At 41.9% G+C, this 25,464-nt stretch overlaps 1 protein-coding gene across 1 annotated transcript in view; it reads right to left on the reverse strand.

Moving 5' to 3' along the window:
• Nucleotides 1–9,966: 9,966 nt before the first annotated feature.
• Nucleotides 9,967–25,464, reverse strand: part of CUNH16orf72 (chromosome unknown C16orf72 homolog) — a 21,510-nt gene continuing 6,012 nt past the window's right edge. Inside the window, exons 2-4 of the mRNA XM_027684028.1 lie at nt 25,233–25,313; nt 20,938–21,213; nt 9,967–13,393 (exon numbers count right to left, since the gene is read on the reverse strand). Coding sequence (XP_027539829.1) covers nt 13,149–13,393; nt 20,938–21,213; nt 25,233–25,313 — 602 coding nt within the window. The 3' untranslated portion in view covers nt 9,967–13,148. The remainder of the gene's footprint in view (nt 13,394–20,937; nt 21,214–25,232; nt 25,314–25,464) is intronic.

A 25,464-nucleotide genomic window follows, 5' to 3' on the forward strand; every position in this document is an offset into this window, starting at 1 on the left:
GGAACTCTCATGAAATAAGGGAGATGTTGCACCAAAATAAACTGAAGTTTAGAAGATACTAAAGGTGTTTCCTTACCATAACCTGTGTGGGTTGGGCATCACATGCAATGACTTGTGGTTGTTACTCCAAACTCCCAGTAGCCCTACTACACCACTTTTTGGAAAAGCCCATCAATGGACTTCCACATTCACCATCTGTGGATGCCAGACAGATGTGCCAGCAGGCAGCAATGCCCCACAGTTCTGAGAAAATCAGTCCCAAAGTAAAATATGAAGGGAAAGCCATACATCCAGGATCCTACCTGTATTGAAATGCATCTTTGTCGGTCCAGTCAGTGAAATCATTTCCTTTATATCAAAAACATCAGTTTTGAGATCTTCTGGCCTGAACCAGCAGCAGCTGAGCTGGTTCCTGTGCTGTGTGGAAGGGGGGGCATCCCCTTCCTACTGCAGGGTACCAGCCAGGGTGTCACCCTGGCAAGGAGGGAGCCATCCACTGGGGAGGTGACACGGACCACCAAAACAGACACTGAAGGTGGGCACGTCCTCTGCAGTTGAGGTTCCTGCTGTGGCTCCACTGTGCAAAGCAAATTCAGCACCCTGCTGCCAGGGCCTGCTGTCAATCCACCCCATCGCTCTCCTCCAAGCTCTGCATGGCCCCTAAGGGAGGCTGCTGAAGGTTTCCTTTCTGTAGGACACAAACATTCATTAATCAATGACTCTAAAGCCATTTATGGCACTAAAGATCTCTCCTGAAATTTCTGGTTACAGCCCATGCCTGTGCCTAACAAGTTGCTTTTCTCTATGAAATCACTGCTGGCACTCCGTGTTTTCCTTCCACCTGCTCTGTAAGGAACCTCGAGGTCCATGTGCTCAGGGTGACTTTAAGGAATAATTACCCCCCTGAAATGGCACCCACACTTAGCTCAGGAGAGGGACTTGCTGAGGTACAATGTCACTGCAACGGGGACAACACCTTCCTTCACATTCCCCCCATCCAGAGAGCCTCCTCAGCAAAGCATTTACTTCTCCTCTTGTTCATGGCCAAAAAGCACCACTTCAAGGTATAATATAACTCTATAAATTATATAAATAAAGATACCATGTGTAATACTTGTGATAACTAAAAACGCTTTCATACCAGAATTGCCAGCAGTCTCTGAAATCAATAAATAGCTAAAAGTAGGAAGCATTTAATTGCAGTCTGAGGAACTGATGGATTTCAGTCCATCTGGAATACTTAAACTGAGTACTTATCTCTGATAGCTACATCCACATTAATAAATAAGAAAGAAAGGTCAAGTTTGAAGCACACTGAAATCAATACAGCTTTAAATGCACTCATTCGAGATGAATCTAAAACCCCCACACGTTAAAAAGTGCCAGCTTGACGTTTTTCTGGGAACTGGATCACCTACCTACTGGATCACCTACCTACCAGGCCAACAGGACTTGAAAAAGTGTTTCAGAGAGGGAGGAAGATGTCCCAGAAGCCTTAAAAATGGGGAAAAAAAAATAAATCTCAGAGTGGCAACAATGAGTAGTTTCTGCCATTCACTTCCAAAGGTAAGGGAATAATGGGGGCTAACCAAAAGAAAATGTAGGGAACTATCTACTGAAGGCCTGTTTGGTGTGCAGACTGTTCTGCTTTTTTTCAAAAGGAAGAATATTTTCTTTCAACCTCATATAATTTTAAAAAATGAAAAAAAAAAAAAAAGCAGTGTAGCAAGTCAGTTAAGTAAATACTTATAATTACTAATATTTATTGACTGTAAGGAAATAGTGAGTCCTGAAGTCTTGGTGGAAAACCACACAGCTGTACATCAGCCCCACTACAAGCAACAGACATGTTCACTTCAACATTATTTGGCAGGTTTTAAGTGATGCTTCCACTCCTGAGCACACACAAAGGTCTGATCAACCCTGCACTTACACCAAAAGAGCCAAAGGTTGTAGTATCTGTGTACAGAACTGCTTTGTAGGAAATGAGGGAGAAGGGAAAGTTACCCGCATGGATTAATAACTTTAATAAGGCTTCCCAGAAGAACATGTCAAATCACTTCAAACCATACAGCTTTTAATAGCTGATTCACAGCTCATTTTACAGCCATGGCACATGAAAAATGTTAGAATCTGTGCTCCAAGTTGCTGAGATTCATCAGAATCAATAAGAAACCAGATGAAAACACCTAATTCCAGCTGACCCTTTGGTGGACTTTGTCTCACTGCTGTACACATATAGCAGTATGGACCCTACAGACCATTTCAAACACAGACTTATTTAGAACAGTGCAAAAATTAGAGGATGCGAGGAAAGGGAAGAATGACAAAAAACACGAGTTATTGCTGAATAAGGGCAGAGTAGGAAGGCACCACAGGGGGGCACAAGGGGGAAAGGATTTGCAGGGATAAGATACAGATCCACAGCAAACTGTACTGCCTTGGGTTTACTGACATAAATGGTAAAAAATAAAAGACAGTTAAAAATATATACTTGCTTGTTTGTGGTGGTCATGTCTCCTGTTCCAATGTCCACGTGGTTTTGCAGAGGCCATTCCTTCGATCAGGAAGGTCAGGATAATACAGCTGTGCCATTCACCTGGACTACTCAGTGCCTGGTTCATGGATGGCAAACAGCCCTGGCAGCCCCTCATCTGGCTCCAAGACAGCCAGCCAGGAGGGATTTCAGACTGTATGTAAATTTATTTAACCAGGAATTCAAGCTCAACATAAAATCCCAGCTGGATGTGACGAGGCCTGTAACTCATACACCAGGGTAAGCTCAGGGCAAACCCACTCAAGTTCAGCTCACTCAGCCAGGCTCCAGTTTAATGCCAAAAAGTGAGAGTCCTGGGTTTCACAAACGTGGAGTCTGTGGAAACAGTCTGCAAAATGGGAGTTCAGTTACACCTGAGCTGGAATTATTAAAAAAAAGTTCCTTTTGCTTTGAAGTCCCTGAGGCGGGGCCAGAGCCATTAGTGTGGATTTCAAGCTCAGGAATGATTTTGGTTTGAACTGAACTGCTGTTCCCTTCCTGTGCCCCACAGCCCGGGCAGGAGCCAACCCACAGACTGGTTTTGGCTCACTTTCTCCCTAAGTGTGTGTGAAAACTTCTTGGATCTACAGAGAAGGCCCGTTTAACCCAAAACCAAGGAGCACAGCACGGTGCACAGGCTCTGCCTGGGCGGAACACACACCATGGGCAAGGTCTGCTCCAGAGGACCCTCAGCTCTCAAGAGTCACTGCAGCCACCTCTAACCCCTTCCACAGACCCTGACAGTCTGCACAGGGACCTTTAAACAAACTCATAAACCTGCCCAGCCAGGTGCAAGAGCCTGATGTGAGCCCAGGGCCCCTCACGGGCTCAGCGGGGTCACCGTGCCTGTGGCACACGGAGATGGCACCACCCACAACACCAGGGAGCTCATGGCAATGCCAGGAACCAATTCCCCATCTCCCCAACACCACAGTAACACCTCAGCCACACAGCAATGCTCCTCTGCAGTTGTCTATGCAGCTCTTTCCTAGGAATAATATATAGTATGATAGCATGTCCATGTTTAACCCTCAAGCACAGCTCAGCCCTGGCAGCTGTGGTGGACCCTGGTCTGGCTGTCTGTGAGCTCTTCAGGAGCAAACCCCAAGGAGACAGCTGTGAATGGTGTGATAAGGCTCTGGGTGGTGTGATAAGGCTGTGGGTGCTGTGATAAGACCGTGGGTGTCCGTGGCAAGCACTAAGGCTCCGCTGGCTCGCACCCTAGATGGCAGCAGCACCCAAGGAATGGGCTGGGAAATCCACACCTGATGGGGTTTCACATAAATCCCATTTGAAGGCCTCCACCTAAAAAGAAATTATTCTGGAAGTCTGAACAAAAAGCACACACAGTGTGAGCACTGAGCATTTCTGGAGGCTGGGAACTGAGCTGCTGGCACAGGCTGGGCTCCCCTCACACCACCACAGCAAGGACAGAGCCAGCTCTGCCAGGCAGCCTGCAAAGAGCACAGGGACAGTCTGCTCCTGTGTGTAACCAACATGCTTTTCTGGCACCATAATGGCCATAAAACTGCTGTGGAGGGGTAACTGGGAGGGCTGAACCACTGGGTAGGGGTGACACCCTCAACACGGGGGTAACTTTGGCCCATTTCACTGTGTAATCATTTCTAAGTCATGCCCATACCTTAAAATACTTTTAGTTGCTTCAGCGCTGGTACACCTCTTGTCCAGCTCCCTTAATTGTTTCTCCATACCCAGATAACAGGACAGTTGCAGCCAAGGAGCATGGAGCAGATATTGGAATAGGGCACACAGGAGATGGCTGCATGGCAATGTGCTGGCCAGCACAAGTTGCAGGGACATTCCTGTTTCATCTACCCAACATCAGTATATGCACACCCAGGATTTTTCCAGAACCCACATGGTGGGTGCCATTTCCACGCTGACACAGGAACAGGCACTGCACAGCACTCTCTTCACTATGCAGGGTTTGTCAGAGAGCTCCAAAGAGTCCAGCGAAGGACACACACACCAGACTCTTCTCTCCCTGCCCGTGCTGGCACCACCCTCTGCTCTCCAGCTTCACTTGCAAACCCTGCAGTATTGCAGTCATAGCTGCAGTGAACTCCTGGGAGGGAATTTCCCCAGACCTGGGGCCATGCAGAAGAAGAGCAAGCACTCTGTTCCACTCCTCACTCAGAAGGAACATTAATATTTTACCATCAATGACTATTGATTTTCTTTGTCCATCTTGCATTTCTTGAGCACATCCTGTATGGAAACAAACTTGGGAGAAGAGAGAGCAAATACTGTTGTTTAATTTGCAATGTATGACCGGTTTCATTATGTGAAATGCTAAGCCTGGAATTTACTGCATGGATTAAGTGTCACCCTGGCAGATAATGGACACAATACATCCACAAATGAAAAGCAGAATGAGACACAAGTGGCAGAAGTGGGAAAGCACACACTGTCACTCCATCTGCTGCCTCATCCATCACCCTGTGGTGACCAAGGCACCAGCCTGAGCCTCACCCAGCTGGGCTGGGCAGTGCCACAGGTTGTACCAGATCACCTGAGAAGCATCTTGGCCATCTTGTGACCCATTTCACTGCTGTCTGAGTTAACTTTGGGCTATGTAGGCAAGAGTTACTCTTGTATAATAAAGTTATGATTATGGAGATTACACCAGCTCTAGTGATACATTTGAAAGTTTAAGTGCAGGAAACACGCAGGATTAACAAAAAGCGACATTTTCAGCTCCAAGGGTCTGCAAAGTTGCCTTCAGCCACTGAGAAAGTAGGCAAGCAGGCTGTCAAGATAGATTTTGATCTTAACAAAGTAAAGACGACAGCACACTGCTCTTCTAAGGATACAAATACTGATAGTAAAGTCAAGATTTTTTTGTTGCATTGTTCTATTCATCTGATGATCTTAAGAGCTCATCAGCTAAAAAACCATCAACTCCTAATCAGTCACACGAGCAAGCAAAGGCACTGTTAGGAAGCAAACCCACTGGGCAGGGGTGCAGACCTGCCATCACACCAGGCAGCACAGCCCTTGGCACAACCTGCTGGGTGCCACATTCCGAAAGAAAATCTGGGCTAAAACACAACCAGCACAATCCCAGAGACTGGGAGAGCCAGGACTCCTTCCCCACACCTCAGGCTGCCCATAGCACCTTGCCTTTTCTCCACCTGCTAATATGGAAACTCATGCTGCCTTTTAAAGATATTTAGGCAGTAGCTGGACCACTGCCACATTATGGGTATGCACTGGGGTGAGGCTCCCAAAAAAACCAGGGGCTTCATCACCACGTGGGACTTACAGGGCACATGATCTCTGCCCTGGATTCCCTCCTCCTCCTCTCTTTGCATGCTGCAAAGACCAGTGAACTGCAGCCCTGCATCGCTGGGACATTCACCCCTCTGCTTCCCTGCAGCACGGGCAGGAGCTCCTCCAGCTCACTCCCAAGCAGTGGAAATGGGCACAGATCCATAAAGCAGCTGAAGATCTGGCTCCACTTGACAGCAGTTTTATCTGAGATCATGATGAGCTTGATTAGAGGGTGCCAGATGGATTGCTCTGGGGAACCATATTTATAGATAACACTTGAAAGGGCAAGTTCAAGGTGATGGCCCCTGGTGGCCCTTTTTGTATTCCTTCAAGAGATCCTTATTCCCACCTACCTGAGTGCTTGCCAGGCAGGTTGGAAAGACAGCAGATGAAAGCTCCTGGTGCTTTGTGTTTTCTCCTGGCAGGAGCACTGCTGCCACCTTGCCCTGCACCACAGACCATGGACAGCCAACACATTCTTCAGACCAAAACTCCATTTTTGTGCCAGAGCAGTATGTTTTTTTTTTCCTCAAAGCAATGAGATACTCAGTGCAGTAACAGCATATCACCACTTTTTAGAGTCATCATCTTCCTGCCTCCCAGCACAGCACTTGCTACTTGACTCTGGACCTGAAATCTGTGAGATGGAGGCAAGAAATTCACACAGTCAAATTTGGGAGCAGTTTCTGCTTTGCAGGGCTGCCTGTCCTTAGGAGGTTATGGAATAGCAATTTTGATAAACAACCTTTAAGCTTCCAGAGGAGCATGTGCCTCCTAGGAAAGGAAAATTCAGCCATTCTTAAGTTCTCATCTGTGGTCAGTTGCTCTTGGAGCAGCAGGTGTTGCTTGGGAAGCATCAAGCAGTACCTTTACCCCTTCAAAATAAAACTGCATGGACAAGGACAAGAGCAAATCCTAGACTAATTCAGGTGGAAGGGGGGCCTGGGAGGTTACCTGGTCCAATCTCTGCTCAGAGCAGGCCCAAGAAGAGGATGCTCTGGGCTGTGTCCATTTGAGTCTGGAGTTATTTCCAGCCCTATGACCTGTGGGGAATCTGAGATTATGTTAATTTAAAAGAAACACCACACATCAGGTACAAGCACTTACCAGAAATAGCTGGACCTCCAGAGACATTGATTTCAGCACAGGGAGAAGCTTCTTGGCAAAAGAGGTTGGAGCAGGCCACAGTCACACACAGGAGGAAGAAAACCACATGCAGACAGGGCTTGTGGGTCGTGCCTCAGGAAAGATCAAATCAACCTCAAAAATGACTTTGAGGGAACTCTTAGGCCTTCTTTTGTTGAAACTGTTAAAGACCAAGTTGTTGGGATTTAAATATGTTGAACCCATTTCCCTGAAAAATTTCTACACGGGACAGATGACTTGCCTGTATTTTGGAAAATGCATCTAGAATTTTGGCAAGATCTGAAGATGTTAACAGGACAAGCAGATGGAAACAAATCAAGTTTTAATGAATAATCTAAGACTCCAAATGAGCTGCACCCTTGCACTGTCATCTGCAGCACACACAACTCTGCAACTACAACATTCATCTTCAGCACATCCCTACTCTGAAAACTGCAATCACTGAAGTCAAAGACTTGAAAATTCATTTTAGCAGAGAGAAATGCATCTTCAGTGATTCACATTAATGACAACAGTTTCTCCAGGGAATGGAAAAAAGCTTGCCTGCCTTGAGAGTTCACAGATGCTCTTTCAATGTGGCCACAAAAAAGCAGATTTAACTGCACAAGTTTTTTCAGCAGAAAAGCTTAGAGATGAAAGAAAAAATACCAACTATAGTTCCCTCAGTAGAATAAACAGTTGGATTATTGGCAGGGCATTCAACACAAGTCTCTAGAAGATGGTCCCCCTTAGCTGAGAAGTTCACTCACCTCTAAGCACAAACAATTAGTTTCTTTTTGTTGGTGCTTTCAGAGAGAAATGGAAAACAGGCTTCAGAAAACTAATGCTGTCTTCAACAGAAGTGATCTTCAGCTGTGCTTTTTGAAACAGATAAGGCACTATCACTGCTGCCAACTTGTGGCAAAGCTCTCTCCCCAGAGCTTTGAAATTTGAATTATATTCAAAAAAGCACAGCAGGTACTTTTTCAAAAATAGCCACAAGACTGGCCTAAAACATTCCAAAGATGCAGAGATTTCTGTGGTTGAATGTGATCTAAAGATCATCCTTTTGCAGAGAGGCCCCACTATAGACTATTAGAGTTATTAACTGTACAAGATCAAGTAATTACTCAGTTAAACAGCAGAACTAACTTATTTTCTCACCACCTTACTCTTCGTCTTGCACACTGCATCACAGATGAGACTCAAGGAATTCACTTCAAAATAAGAAAGCTAGGTTCAAACAGCAATATAAAAATGAAAATACACAGGAAAGTAACAAACTAAGCTTTGGACTTGTGGGCATTGGGCTGTTCTGTGAGCAGGGCCACACAGGGCTGTGTGGGCAGGAGCTGAAGTGCCCCATCAGGACTCCAGGAGAAACAGCACAAAGTTCTCAGCACAACTACTTTAAATGAAAACATTTTGTATCCTCTGCTTTGATGCTTTGTAAAAAGGACACTAGATGTTCAAAATACCAGAAAAAATCCTTGTGGCTTGAGTTTCAGAGCTGGAAAAGCATCATGAGTTTTTCTGGCAAAGATGTGAGTGTTACACCACGATGACACAAAAAGGACTCCAGGATTTCTCTGTTCTGTAGCATCCAGAACCAGCTTCACTTTGAGACTTAAAATAAATCTGATGGAAGAATGGTGAAATATTACAAAGCATGATTATCACCGGTCTTAGATGCTATTTTAACCAGTTGATCAATGCATTTAATACTGAAGTTCAAGATTTTCTACAAACCAATGTCTGCCCAGTGGGATCACACCAGATGCACTTCCCCACCCATCCCACCATGGTCAGTGAAGACACAGCCCTTATGAACAGTCCTGATGTTCCAAAACCCAGAGACACTGCTCAGCATCACTGGCCAGAGCCACACATGCTGGACTGTCATTATCTACTGAGAAACACGTGGCTTCCACTTTTTATATTAAAAAAAAAAAAAATCAGGGCTAGATGATGCTTCCATGCTACACAGAAGGGAATTTGGTTGGATTGTTCACTACTAGCCCTGTGAGCTCGAGTTGCCCTTTTGAGATGGGGCACAGGGAGAGAACAGCAGCACAAAGCACCAGTGTTGACCACAGAGCTGTTCCACCCTGAGCTCTGAGAGCTCCCCGGCCTCAAACCATCCCCAGGAGTTACCTGCACGGACAAGGAAAGCCCTGGAGACAGGCACAGCTACTGCTGAGTGCCAGGGCCTGCCTCCTGACCTTGCATAACCAGAGGCTCTGGAATGAGCAGCCCACAGGGCTCCCCCAAACAACCACACCGGCCCCACCTGGCGCAGAGAACTCCACAGAACAAGTCAGGCGTGCATTCCTCATTTCTGCCAAAATATTGCTTAGCTCTAGGCTAACAGTTGAAAGATGCTGTTTTCTAGAAGCCATTTAAGCATCTTTTCAAATCCCTGCTGGAACATTTCACTGGCTAAGTAAGTGAAAAAATGTTCACGTTAATTAAAAGGACACATTTTTAACTTAAAAGCCCCTGTGAAATAAAGCTTTCCTTCATAATCAAGTTCTAAAACCTGCTGATACAGCAAGTGGGAAATAGTTTGCAGGTTTAGGGACACCCACATAAAGCAGGAAATGCTGCTAATTAATTAAAGCACCTGATTTCACTTAAGTCCAAAGAGTCTTTCGCAAGAGACTGGAAAGCTCTACTATTGAAGTCAATACCACTTAACTTCCTAAAACTATGCCACTTAAATCTCTTTAACGTGCTTTTTTAAAGTATCAGAGATGTTAAATTACAGAACATCTTGTACAAATGTAACAGCACACCCCAGTTCTTTGTATCTGCATCGGTCAGTAAGAATCAAAGGAAAAAAACCTGTGTGTAAGCTCAGCTGAACAGCCATCAAATTGCATTCCTCAAGGGAAGTCCTGCTCTGCAGAACCAAGGAAGCCTGTCAGCTCACACTAACCACATCTTCTCCGGGGTTACTGATGGACTGTTATTCAGAAACTTAAAGAACTACAAAGCAGCCTGATCAGTTGTATTTTTTTTTTATTAGGTTTATTATGACTTAGAGTTTCTATTACTCCAGCTGGGTAAACCACATTTGAAAGTAAGTTTAACTGCAGGACTTCAATTTCAGCCAAAATCATTTTTGCATTACTTTATTGTAATATAGATTTAAATTTAACATTTAAAACTTACTTCATTAATAAGCAAGCCAAGCTCAGTAGCTTCAGTGCAGGATGTACTTTATGTAACTGCCGCACATTCATGTTAGATTGGATGTACATGGAGAAGAGACCGGTCAACTCTACGATTCATAGGAGAAAGCAAAAGTAAGCACCATTTTTACCAAACTAAACAGTTCTCAAGTCAGTGTTTCTTACTGAAAATCAACTTGCTTCTGGCTCCAGGAGCTACAGCTTGGATAATAGCTGAGAGCTATTTCCAGAACATCAATTTTCTACACTGGCACAAGAAATAAGTCTTCAAAGCAACAGGTACTGGACTTTTTTTTATTTATTTTTTTTTTTTTAAGAGACAACCTGTTTTCCTTGTGTTTTACCAGGTGAATACATGCATTTTCAATCAATCTGGCAGAGGTCAAAGAACAAACAACATTTAGTTGGGACTAAACGAAAAACAATCAAAAAGTCGCCAAATATTTAAGGTACAAGCCAAAAAAAAAAAAAATTAACGCAACCAGTTCAATATCTAAGCCTGCTTTCTTTGAAAGAAAAATGGCACAAATTAAATAAAAAGCCAGACAAATTTAGTTTTAGATGATACTAGACTGAATTAATGCTTGAATGCATTAACAAGATTTGTTTCACTGCAAGGAAGGGGAGAATTAATTTGACCAGGCTCTGTGTCTTTGGGCTTAGACCAGCAGCACTGCTACAGTTCAATGTGCAGAACTGATACCAACAGGGTGTCACCTTTACCACACGTAATAGTAAAGTGTGTTACAAGTTGCAGAGCACAAGCATCTTACTTGTACAAGCCAGTTAACAAATAAACAGAAGAGCTGAAGAATGGCTCTCACGGGTGTCCTTTCTGTTCAGGACTCCAGACTTTTCTATAGAACAGAAAAAAATCCCTCTGCCAACAGTCTAATAAATACTAACAGATATATTCAGATACCATCTCCAAAATCTTTGTTGAAAATGCAGTCTCCAAATGAAAACTAGCTTTATGCAGTATTAATATCTTACATAAACTAAATCTTATGAATTGTAGTTATAGCAGTAACTGAAATTAATGTATACTGAGTCTTTGAGTGATGTGCACGTTCAGCTACGTAACACAGGTGGGGGTTTGAGCAGTTCTTACCCTTTTGGACAGTTCTTACAGTTGTCCATAAACTACAGAGCCTCTCACCACAGTATTGTGCAACTGCTGACATCTTTAAGGACTCTGATGTAAAGAAATGTGATGGAAGCACCACAAGGCAAGGAAATCATGCTTAGTGGAGCACCTTGAATTCAGAGTATCTCACACAGCATTGCTGTCTTGCCTTGACTACAGACACTGCTGAGAGGATACCAGGCCAAAAAGGGGCAAACCTACAGTGAAGTCTGCTTCACACAGGGAAGATAATGCAAGAGATCTGACTCTACAAGCACATAAGCAAAAATCTTGAAGAGCTGTGTATTAACATGGAGCCCAAGGTGCCTTAACTTCGCTGCAAACCACAATTTTTAGTATTGTGAATCCAGCATAGCTACATTTAATCCCAGAATCAGCCTATGCTTCCAGTTAAAGCATGCATACCACCTCACTAAATACCCCTTCCCAACGTGCAGGTTTGGAGCTCTTCATTTTCTCATTCTTCCTGTGTTATCCTTTTCCTAGGCAGAGGCTGAGGCCCTGAAGGCCAGAGCTTCCTGCATCTACATATAGAACCAGTCAGGACACTCCATATAGAGACTGACATATATCCTTCCCCACTCAGAAATGGATTTGCAGCAGATCAGTCTTGATCTCTAGTTCAGTTTTAGATTACGCTCAAGTTACGGCAGCCAGAGTTCAATCCTATGAATGTAAGCTAAACACAAAAAGAAAGCCATTTATCCTTTTCAATTCACCCTTACGGCATGTTTATCCAGAGTTTTATAATCAACTTCCAGTTTTAAATTATTTTCTTAGCACTTCACAGAACCTGCATGTCACTCCCTCCCGAAGAGGATGGCATTGCACAGAATCTTGTCTAAGTTAGTCCAAGTTTCCATATGTGACCAGAAGTCTTACTTGTTAGAACACACCCCTTTTCCAACTATTCCCCACATTCCCTCTCCTCCCACCCCTCCCCAGCAATGGGCAATTACTTCACAAGAAATGTAAAATAGGATATGGGTGTACACAAAACCTACCCTTCACTAATACTGAACAGAAAAGCCTATTTTCCAATTACAGGACATTTTTCTCTAAATTTAGGTCAGCACTGGTGCAGTCTGCACTGTGTATGATTACCACGAGGATAATACCAATAAGTACATATATTTTCTCAAACTGATTTAAAAGCCTATGAAGTTAATCGGGGAAAAGTTTAATATTGCTACTTCAGAGCACTAGAACACACAAAGTGAATCCAATAAAGATCCTTGTATTGATTCAATATTAAGTATTAATCGCATGACCATCATAGCACCTCTTTACATTATCACACAATCACCAGAATTATCAACTGCTTTTAAAACTAAAAAGGGTACAGTCCAATATTTATAACTTGCACACTGTTACTATACAGAAACTAGGTGCATGGTACAGTGCTGCAAAAATGGAAGCCTGCAGTTTTGACAAAGATGCCAAGTCATGTTGTAGACAATTTCAGTCAAACTGGCAATACTGTTTAAGCAAATACTCAAAGCAGGAAATAAAGGACAAAAAAAAGCATTCTATAGCCAAATAAACATCTGAAATTTCCTTTCCCTTTAATAATACAAGTAAGGTCACTTTTAGCCTTGGAACAGATACATGTTCGCCTATGATGATCTTGCTAACTACTACACAATATCTGATGTCCTCTGCTAAGAATATAGTTTAAGAAAGCCGCAGTTACAAGAGGCATCTAATGTAATATCTAAAATTTCCTTTATGGCATTTATTAAATTCGTCTTAAACAGTGAATATGGAAAGATGGCCTCATGTTTCCTTTTCAATAGTACTCTGAGGATCAAGTGGCTTTCAAGCAGCATGGTGGGTTTGAAATTTTTGCAGTTTAGATCATTCTGTTGCGTTTATGAGTTGGTGAGTCTGTAATGACATCGCCACACTGGGCTGAGGTACGCTTTCTAGTTCCACCATTGTCCAAGTGGAGTGCCATTTCTTCTGATATGAAAGTGTTCAAATCAACATCATGGAGTCCATTTCTCCTTCGACTAGCATTGGAGCCACTGCTCACGTGAGTAGGCGAGCCTGGGGTACTTGAGCGAACACTTATACTAGCCATTGCACCACTAAGACCTGGGGAAAGAGAGAAACACCATTAAAGTCACACAGCAAAGAAAGAGCATTTCCCACCTGTGGCAGAAAGGATGACACTTATCCGACTTCTACTTAAAGGCACTTCATCCTACTGTTTGTACCACATTTTTATTTCAAGTCCAGACCACGCCTTCTCAGCTTTTAGTCCATGCAGGAATCTAGGGACTGGCAGAACTGCTTTTTATGACATTAAAAGTGAGCTTAGACACCAGGGTGTAGCAGCACACTCTGGCAAACACCAGCTCCATAAGCATGACATGCTATTCAAAACATGTACATACTCAAGAGCAGACTAATTCAATACAAAGGCTTCACACCAGACCAAGAGTTACACAGTCTTACCAAGGAATTTCCAGGCTGAATTGGCTTGGTCTTGTTTCAACACCACCACTCTGCTCCCTTTCACTCCCTCAGCCACTGCAGTTCTCAAAAAAATTTGCTATGACAGATCTGATCCAAAACACTGTCATGGGTACCCTGCAAGTACTTCGGTTTGTGTTCAGATTATTAGTGTTTAATTAAAACTGAAGTTCATTTCTTGGAGAAACAAAGCCATAAAAAGAATACCATGAACTTCATATACTAATTAAAACTTCATCTTCAGTGATGTTAGTATTATACTTTTTGCAAAAGTGGGACATTCCAAAACATAAGTTTACTAAGGGTTGGTACATGCAAGCCTAACTACTCTTCTCAATTTGGAATTCAGGCTGTATTTGTAGATAAACAGGAGCTCAGAGATAAGACAAACATCTTTGCTATCATAACTCCTTCAAATCTGAGTATTATTAGGAAAGTACAAAAACACCTACCGGCCCTAGAAATAAAACTACCAAAGCAAGAGTCATGCAGGAAGATAAAGAACAGCAGATCCATATCTGCTACTAGATCAGTCCCCAGAAACCTCAATTAAAAGCTAAACTCTAGAACCATCTGCAGCAATGGCATGTTGATACACAAGTCAGGATGGAACAGACCAACCAATGTCACTCTACTGAACGTTTCTATTAAATGGGCATTTAAAGCTTAGAACTTGTAACAGCACAGGGAATACTTTTACACAGGTCAGGCATTATGCAACCAGCAGGAACAGGCACTAATCACTGCTGATTTCTTAGAGCTTTTGCTTACAGTTCTGCTTGGTGTTGAAACACAGCTCAGAAACACGGCCTGAACTCTGATATGCACCCTGCAGATTTTTTTAATATCAAAATCATCTTTCATTCACAATGGCAGAAAGTATTTAAACAGCAGAAGCTGTTTTCATGAAAAGGTAATTCAGAAACAAGCTTTGTGACAGTACTCAAGGATTAAGGTCAAGCTCAAATTGAAAACCATTATGAAAAGTTTCTGTACATCCACCAAAGAAAGTAAAGCAGCTACTTGATGACATGGATGTATGAGCAAAAAGCCAATTCAGATACCATAACTTGGATAAAATACCAAGGTGCATTAATTTGGGCAGGTAACAAATCACTTCACAATTCAAAGAAAACAGTAGTTTAATTTCAACTGTCATGACATACATTAGAAAAAAAACATTTATTCATCCTGTACATTTCAACTGGAAAAAAAATCTGACAGAGCACAGAAGGTGACATTATTTCAAATCCAAACTGATTGCAGAGATTCCCCCCACATCACTAGTCCAAACAAAATTGCTTTGAACATGAAAGTTCACTGTTGTTACTTCCACTTAGAGAAAACTGTTTACATCACTCAGTAGTTTATATCATACAACCCATAACCAAATGGCCAACATACTAAATCAGTTTTATCATGACATCTTTTCATTATGTTTAGTGCCCAAGTAAGAGAAAAGTTATTCCAAATAAACCCCAAAACTGACCTGTGATGTGAAAAGACATTTTTGGCATCACTCAAAAACTATGTTTTTAAGTGGAGCCTTTTCAAGTAACAAGAATTCTTTAAAATAGTAGACACAAAAGTCAGTTAAAAGATGCACCTTTAATATGCTGAAGCATATTCAAAAATCAGACTGCCAAGGTTCACAAGCAATGCCCAAAGCAGTCATTAACATCCTAATATTTAAGTAATAATGAATCACTGTACATTGAAATACACAAACAACCTTCAGGAGATAATTAGAAGTTAAAATCTTCAATCAAACTTAGTGTCAAAGGCAGGAGAGAAGTTTTGAATTAATTTCTACAGAGATAGGAATACAAAGATATTGCATCACAGCATGGACGTAGAGGTGCAGTTTAATCTTGCATCTCATACAGGTATTTAGTACCAGTAAGAGTAATTACTGAGTATGTAACAGACTGGGTGACAACCTGGTATCAGTTACTGGCAGTTAACACATGACACAGCACTACACACCAACCAGGACAGCAGAACTGCCAAATGAAACATTTAGACCACAGTTTAGGATTGGGTAATCGAGCCAATATGGAAGAGTCAAAGCAAACTCAAAGCATGCACTCAAATATCAAGATGCCATTTCACAGAAGCAACATCTCTTAAGACAATCTGCAATGCTCAAAAGATCTACTTTTTGTCAACAGAGAAGACATCTGTCCACAGTTGCTTTTTTTCTTGGAAAGTTGTTGCAATGCAGAGAAAGTCTCAGAGAACCCATTTACTGTGAATTATTCTGAGTTTAAGCTTTCAGTGGACTCAGAGCTCTTCCCAAAGCATTTCATGATTTAAAGCAGTAAAGCAAACAGTAACACTAGGGAGTAGTAAGATGACATGACTGTCAGCAAACACCATTTCACAACCCCAAATTTCTGTGATTAACAAGACCCAATCACAGGCACATCAATTCTGTCTACACTAGAGGACGGAGATCCAAACAGCTGCTGAAGTGTCTTTACTTCTTTCCCAATCTCACAACCACCTCTGAAGTCTCCCACTCCTTTCTACCAGGGACATCTCCCTTATTAACCAGAGGCCTTTAAGAAAGCACACATGGCTCTTACCCCATTTTTTAATTTGAAAGGACTGAAGTGGAGGGCATATCTGAAATGTTTTGCAGTACTTATTACATTCTCATTCCTGTCATAACTTTCAGTCATCAAGAGTATAACATTTCATAGCCAGTTAATTTTACAAAATACTCATACCTGCAGCTATATTCTAAAGGCATTTATTACAGTTCTATTGAACAGAGCCGCAGTACAGAGAGAATTGTGACCAATACTAGCTAATTTATAACTAAGTACTCTCCAAAGCTATCAAGTGATTAGAATGCTTGGCTAAAAGTATGATTCATGGAGTATGAAATACTTAAAACTGTCAACTCAAAATTAGCAAGTTTATCAACACTGGCCTTACAACCTGTAAATGCTGTTTCATCTGCACCATAACCATGTCCATAATGAGTGAGTTATTCAGGTCACTACCACAGCATAATATACTGGGTAACCACTGCTCAGTATAGTAATAGTATTAACTATTGTTTTCCAGAAGTTTTAATCAGGAAGTATCAAAAGGAACATTCACGCTTAGATAAGTGTGACTAAAGCAGGAATTAGTTAATAACCCCAGATAAATACAAAATGGCATGCAGAGAGATCCTTGTCACTCCCCTATGTCATACCCACCCTTTCACAGTACTGCTCAAAGAGCAAGTTTTAGCAGCACATACCAATGCACAATTCCACCACAGCTATATATACACACAACCTTTAAATTACACTATGTCAAACCAATCTGAACTCTGCTCTCTCATCCCGTCTTCTACCAACTGCTGCTTCTATATTCTGCTAAGTGCTCATGCTTTAAACTACAGTTTAGTATTCTGAGAAGCAAATACGAAGGCCTGGTGGAAATTCAGGCTTTTAAGGGGCCAAGCCACACACTTCTACATGCAAGTGTTCCCCCTGCCAAAGAGAGTGAATCACATGAATGATATACATCAACATTAAAGCTGAAGAGAAGAACTAACACTCCCTCACTGAACTGTTAACCAAAATTTGAGTGAATTAGGGAAAAAATTAGGGCAAGTCTAATGCAGTTCAGCATTGCCTTTCCAAGTTTGCTTCTTCTCCCTCCTCACATCATAACATTTTCTCACATTATGGTGAGAGAATGGGCTGTGAAGGTGGAGCACATCCCACGTTAAAGGACCAAAGCATCATTTTAAACATGGGCCTTGCACAGCCACAAGATTGGGTATGCTACAGCCAGGCACAAAAGCAGCTTTTGGGAATCTTATGACTGTTAGCTCAGATTGAAGTAATCCTGTCCTCTGAAACCCATCTCTTACAGAACTGGGTATGTCAATACACATCCAGGGAGCAGGTGAAGATACACCCATACCTTCACTGACTGCAATGACAGTTCAGGGACTGCTGAAGTTAAAAACCCAACTCTATATTTGAGGTATTTATCTTCTACTGCCACATTTTAAAACGCCAAGCATCAGATGTGTAGCTCTTGAAGTTACTTGGCACTTCAGAGTAAAACATGTATCACCTTGAACTAACTACTTAGCTTGTCTTAAAGGCTTTAACTTCTTTTCAAGTATTCACAGTTCCAAGTTTCCAGTTTTATTTCAAAGATTGCCCATCAGCACACTAATAATGGAAAGCTGATATTAAGGGCAAAGATTTTGTTTACCAGAGTTTACTCTCTCGAGAGGTTTCTTAGTTCCAAAAACTCATTCTCAAGTACCCTGAAGTTACACTAAAGATTTCAGTGTAACAGCACTGGAGCTGAAAGAGAAGTGAGAACCCAGACCCCTTTAACATTCTCCTAGTTTTTTGTCATGATAATTTTGCTTTTAGCTACCATAAAAGGCTTGAAAGCAGAACAGTAGAGAAGAACAAGTTTCCTTGTAGTACAAAGATTACAAGGTAAGTAAGGTGATTGTGATAACCAGTATCACAAGATTGAATTCTGGGTTCAAAATCCCTAGCTTTTGTCAACAAAGTTGTTAACTACCTTGCAGAGCTATAATATGGGTCAGAGGTAACAGGGTTGGAGACAGAAGAGGCAAGGCTAAAAATCCAATTTTAACACATTTCAGATGCAGCATACAGTTAGAAGAGTGCACTGATACCTTAAGGATACTCTTCTCTAATGTTTTAGTCTAGGGCACACACCTAGAATTGTGTCTGATGTTCCAGGAAATATTAAATTACTAACTACTTTGTTACCACAGCTTCTGTCAAAGTTTTCAGATGTGCTTATGATGGATTTAGGAGTTACATGATCAAAAAAGAGGTATTTTCCCCCTTCAAAGAGGATGGTCAGAAAGTTATAATGCCATGGTCTTTTTAGATGTATATTTGTACCTATTTCTGAGAAGTCAATATACCAACTCTGCTTCCACAGTGCACCACTTGGTGCATATATCATAGATCATTCATATCTACCCCTGCTTTACTAAAAGAGGGCTGAGAGCAGCAAAGTTTTAGAATTACTTCTCAAATCTAATTCAGCCTATTCACATCACCAATGAAGAAATACTCCATTCCCACCAGGAAGCCTACCAGCACAAAACAAAGCCTCACTCTTTCACATGCCAGTCAAAAACTCCCCTCAAAACCTTAGTCCTGAACACTTGCCTGGACTGCTACTCACCATTATCAGATTCTCATGTTCCCTCACAATACCCAGAAGCAGCAAAGCACTTTTAAACAGCCTGACAAATAGGAAGATAAGCACAGCCCTACACACAGCCGAAAATCTTTCACAGGATTCAAAATCAAAACAGTTTTGAGAAGCCCTACAACAAATGGGAAATGAGTTTGGGAGATGGCATAATCATAACTTCCTTAATGTTAAAGAAAAGAGGGGGAGAAGCTGGAGGAATGCAGACGTAGGCAATAACCTAAAAACAGTTATGAGGCCAAACACAAGCCTAGTCACTGAAGGATTAGCACAAAAGCATTTGTGTCAAGGACCAGATTGTAACTGATATCAGGAGAACCTAATCCAGAAGGAGACTGACACATAATCTTGTCAACCAGCTGATGAAGGAGAAGAGGGCATTTCTAGTCCCTGCAGTGCCAGTCTGAGTACAGAACTTCCTCATGACTCTGTATCAGGTTATGAAATATGGACAACTTTGTACATCATGGTTCAGATTCTCATGCTACATAGAGAAGTGACTTCCATAAATCACTTCTGTACAAAGCAGATGTTAGGAAACAATACATGGACACAAAGAGAGCCATGTTACCAATGAAAATGCCTCTTGGTTTACTCTGCTTGAGCCCCCACTGTGCTGAAGTGAGCCTTGCTAAGCTTACTCTCACCTAAGAGTGAGCCTTTGTAGTTAGATCCAACTGCACACCTGATTCAACTAGTTTCAGAAAACTTTTTTTTTTAAAGAGGTTGCTTATCACAGTGAGAGCCAGCTTCTGCAATTGTTCTCATGAAAACAACTTTACCTACTGAACAGGCAGTAGTGGTGCACAGAGTTCTCTAGCTATCTTCCAATATGCAAAGGAAAACCACCAAAACTGACCTGACTGGGTGGAAGCATGCTTGATTTAAATGGCAACAGAGCAGCCAAAAATACCAGGATTAGGCTGCCACCTAGACACTAACAGTGTCTGGCCTATGTATCTTGAAAAACCACCACAGCATAGCAGAAGCAAAGACTGCACTTTCAGGAATCCACTCTAATTAACTTATTAATTCTAACCCCCACTGAGAATAGACACAGTAAAAATTTCATTAGGTTGCACTTCTAGATAGCTTGATATGGTCTATCTATGGTCTAGATAGCTTGGTATGATTTGTACCTAAAGATATCTGCTACCCTTTTGAATTTTAAAAGGCATAAAACCCACAGGTGAACTGCCTCACTTCAGCTTGAGCAATTTAAAAGACATTTGTCTATCACTTGCTAAGTAACAGTCCAGTACAGAATAAGCTACTGAATATTCATATCTGGAAAGACAAGAGATACACCACCAACCTTGTTAGTGATGGCAAGGAAGGAAATTCAGTTTGACACTGGAAGACACTTAAATCTGAAAGTAAGCTAGAACAACCTTCTGAACAGGACTCACTTATTGCAACAATGTGCAAGTGAAATAGCCTTTCCAGGGCTCTTTAAGTAGAATGCTGAACCTTATTATCCAAGGCATAACAAAGGTACTAGAGTGAGCTAGACGCAAAAGCCTCACACATCAAATTCCCTCCCTAAGCCCCCAAAAATTTTCTAGTAGTCAAATCTTAATATGTAACTCGTTACTACCACAGTATTACCATTTTCCAAGAATTCTGTTTACTTTAGCATTGGTATGAATGCCAAGTCTCTCCATGCTTCAAAAACACTACCGAGAGCTGATACTTAACTAGTGAGTTCACAGCTGTGGAATATTACAGATCCAAACTTCATTTTTATTCAATACTTTTTCCTCATTCCAAATATTTGGCTATGCCTTATACACCCAAAAAACTCCCACAGAGAATGAAGGAGATACCTTCAGCAGGAACACCAGGTACATGACACGTTACGATATGCCAAGAGCCAGACATGCTTTAAGAGCCCCCACCCAAATTTAACCAAGTAGTATTGAAAAAATGACTGTTACCATGCAGAGCTATGGCTTCACGGAAGGGTTGCAAATCAGTCTCTACAGATGAGCTAGTTTCTGTTGAAGTAGCTCGGTTAGGGGATACTACAGTCAGTCTTGGGGGAGCTCTAGAATTTCTTGGAGGAGGAACTTTTCCACATAGGAAGCTGATCAAGTCTTCTCTTCGAATAGTTCTTCTGCGTTTTTTAACCCAAGCTAACACATCCTTGTTCCGCCGCTGATAGCCAATCTGAATTCCTAAATCAAAGCTTCGCTGGTGGGCATCCACACTTTCTGCAAGAAGACAGAGAAAAGGTCTCTCAGTGTGTTACAGACAGCAATACACAGCATGGCACATCACTGGTGTGGCTTCCTGGCAGCCACTGGAAAGGAGGAGTACAGACACATTTGATGGGTCCCCGTAAGGCAGTGCCGGGTTAGTAAATCAACTGGCACAGGAGTCCCATTAAAACTAAACAGAACATGAGGAGTCACAAAGTCAACAGCAACTCCAGCACCACTTAAATAGCATTTACTGTATTTCAGGTCAACACTGCAGCACTGTTTATTAACATTAAAAACACACAGCTTGTCAGTCTGAGGAAGGTACTTAAACCAACAGACAACAGACTTAGATGCTCCTGAAGTGCATCAATACAGACAGGAAACCTCCATATAAAACAAGGAATAACTGCTTTTCTTCATTCTGATAGGGGAGAAATTGTCAGAAAAGACTTCTTCAGAGGTCTTGTAGTTTCAGCTGACCTTCAGTTGCAGAGGCAATTCACAGCCCATAGTTTTGAAACCAGTTAGAACACAAGTGTCCCCAATGTCTTTCAGTTAGGAAAACCATTTACAAAGGAAGGCTAAGAAAGTTTCCTTCTCCATTTAAGATCCCATTGCAATTTTGATATACAAAAAGCTTTAAAACACACTATTTGCAGTTTCCTACTACAAAATGTAATTTCATTCTCTGTTGATTTAGTCACCTGTGCACATCAGCTACAACTGTGCCTCTGAAAGACTTAAATGTCATGTATTAAGTTGATTTCAAACTTCAGGAAGTGTATTTCTGGCTACTAGTTTGAGTAAATTTCAGACCACAGTAACAGGTGGGACAAATCCTGTTTGCTACACAATTACACTCATCTTGTTTGTCATAGGTTTGTTATCAGAGCTTTGCCAACAGTTATTTCAGTTTTATGAAAATTACTGTTATGGTGCTCTTGCTCCATTAGAAGGCATCAACATATCCACTCCAACTTTGTTTACTTGATTTCCACAGATTTTTTTAAAATATGGCACAGCTGATTACAACAGCTTTTTATACTCTTGCTTTACTAATGAAGTCCAACATAAGAGCCATTTTCCCAGAACATTAAAGTGTTTCCTTAAGAACAGCTGCCCCAAGATATTGGTTTACAGGGAAATAGTGACATACACATCTAATCAAGCTTTCTCACACTCAAAAACCCAAAGAGCATCACTGTTAAATGCTATTCCTAGGGTTGTATTCTAAAGGCATCCCTGCATGGTCCATAAAAGACAGCACTGAAATCTATACTGTCAAAGAGTAGCACTTCAAACCTAACACAACTTATCAAAACAGAAAAACATCTCAAACTGAGCAGAATATAAACTGTACAGGTACACATAAAGTACCCTTAATATGTTACTTCTTTTGCACTCTAAAAATATTTTGCCTATACTGCTTTGTAATCTAAAGGCTACATTTCCAAATGCTAATTCCTGAGAAAGCAATGGCAACATGACAGATTATTCCTCCTGCCATTTTATACTCCACAGCAGCTTAGACTCCAATACACTGGCAGTAAAAGCTACCCAAACACTTTGGAGCCAATTTAGATGCTGATAATATTCCTCTAATCACTTCCTGAAATACCAGGAGAGTCCTTCTGGGGCCAGGAGCCCGACTTTTACGTCAATAACCTGCTTTCTTTGTGTATTAGAATGCTTTGCAAAGTGCTAACTGTGAACTAGGTATGAGGTCAAACACAGTGACTGCTGATGTAGCCTAGAGAAATTTCAAGCATCATTACCCTGGGAGAGATTAGATTTTTATGGTAAAAGCTACAACTACTTTGTTTACAAAGTTAGGCTGGCAAAGCGTCAAGTTGCATGTCCTGAAACTACTATGTCAAAACTAACATTTAGAAAACAGTTTTTAAAATAAAAATAAATTGTAGGCTCAGAAGTATTGTTGTAATATATACCTAAAACTTTCACTGTGGCCTTAAGTTCTAAATTCTACATTACAAGCCATGCCTTCACTTCTTTAGTGCAATCTGGAAGACAATCAAGGGTCTTTAATGTGGCTTCTGTCACCAGAACCAATCAGAAACTCATGACCTAAGACCATCAGTGTGGTCTGATATTAAACTTCTAAACTATTTTCAGAAAAAAAATGCTGACATTCAAGACATCATGGCATTCTCATTATGCACGATTCCTCGGGTTGCTCTTGTTAAAAAGATGATGCCTCAAAAATCTGAACATTTATCAGATCAGAAACCAGCTGACAAGGCAAGAGGCCGTTTGTGGTGTTCAGTTCACCACACCAAATACTTCTCCAGTGTTTGACAGAGTCCTCCAAAACACAAACATTACTGAGAATGTGAAAAATAGGAGATTTTTTTTTTAAGACCTTCGCTAGGGAAAGCAAATTCACATAAAGAGACTTGCCTGGTATGCCAGTGTTTAGCTGGTTCTACCATGATCTCACCAAATTTCTACCGACTTGCAAGTTAACTGAAAATTGAAATATGGCAGCTCTGACGAACTGAGGTACTTCAGCACCTAAAGATCTGTTTCAGGTATTGCTTTTTGAAGCATTACATTACACCTGACTAAAGACTGCTTCCTACTTAAATTCTAGTTTCCCTGATCATCAATACATATACGTATCCTTCAGTTAATCACATCATTGCCAAAAAACCCAGGGTTCATTTTGCCTAGAGCACAAGTAATCAAATGTTTTAACCAGAAATAAACAGCCCAAGTCTTCACATAAAGATGCTGTAAGGAAGAGCAAGCTATTTGTAAAGACAGACTGTAATTATTCCAATTTCTTAACACTACCTGCTGCACCATTCTCAAATGACTGGTGTCCCTGACCATGTTCTAGTGACCCGCTCCCTCGGGCAGCACCTCCCCTTCTCTGTGAGGTGCTGCCCCTTTACAGGAGCTCACACACACACAGCACTCAGAAGCACTTTCTGCAGGAGTCAAGTCCCTGGCAGTGAGGGTTACGCACCTACATTTCCTCCTTGCTCTGTCCCACATCCCTCAGAAACCTGATCACCCATCACAAGCACGTTAAGTTCAACTGCTTAAAGCAAATCCAAAATGGGAAAACTGGAAGCAAATGAAGGAACACGCAGGTAGAAGCACAGATAACGTTGTAGAGATCAAAAAAAAAAAACACGACTCACAAAAAAAAAAAATCAAACTAAAACCCAGAAAAACAACCATTTGGAACTTTAAAGCGTTTTTCTTCCTTGGAATGGAAGGCAGTAACAATGGGAATCACACTGTGCCAACTTAAGCCTTCACTGACATATATCATTTTGGTACAATCTTTTAAACAAACTAAAAACCACTGAATGATCCTTCCTGCAGACAAGAATTCCTGTGACAACCCAAGAAACTGCAGAGTTCAGAAACACACAGTAAAACAGCACAAAAAGCACAGCCACATGCAGACCACACTCGTATCAAAGTTCTGGCTAACACTGCTTTCTTAGAGCAACCCTGGACACAGTCATAATGACATTCTAGTGCTTAAAATAAACTAGGAGGCTTACTTAAGAAGCCTGACTGCCACAAGAAGATAAAACTTTTTCGTCACATAACATCTATGCAGAATTTTACAAACACTAAACCCAACTTATGCTTCACCACAAAAGTACAGGCTTTCTACTGACATCCCAACATCTAATGCACCATGAAATACACAAAATGCAGGGAATTTAAGTACTGCTTAATAAGCCATTGCACGTTTCTCTTGAATTCACGAGTGACAGATACACATTAAAAACAACCTTTTTCAAGGGTCTCGAAGTAAAACAGGTTCTAAGTTCATTAGTCACTGACATGAGGCAACAGAAAAGATTCAGCTACCGTCAGCTAAAGTGGCCCAGGGAAAACTTGCAAGATTCAGGAAGCAGTCTCGGGTTAGATTTTATCAGGGTGAATAAGAGACATTAACAGGCCCTGCTTATGAGTAAGCCGGGGCAGGAGGCTCTGCGGGGAGGGCTGCCGGGGCAGCGGGGCGGGGGGGGGCAGCCCCTTACCTTTGTAGAGGTTGGTGACCGCAGTGGCGGCGTTCTGGAAGGGGACCCAGAGGGAGAGCCCCGGCTGCTGGCACACCCGGTCTGCAGGGAGGGAAGGACACACGCTGTTTATTTTGGAGCACCAGCTCCGAACGGCCATGTTAGGTTTCGCCATTTTGTTCCACCTTCCGGAGGCAGCCCCGGATCGGGGCCGAGCGGCGCCGGGGCGGGCGGGGGGCGGCCCGGCCGGGGC

Source organism: Neopelma chrysocephalum, unplaced genomic scaffold, assembly GCF_003984885.1.
Source record: "Neopelma chrysocephalum unplaced genomic scaffold, ASM398488v2 Primary Assembly neopelma1_65b, whole genome shotgun sequence".
NCBI lineage: Eukaryota > Metazoa > Chordata > Aves > Passeriformes > Pipridae > Neopelma > Neopelma chrysocephalum.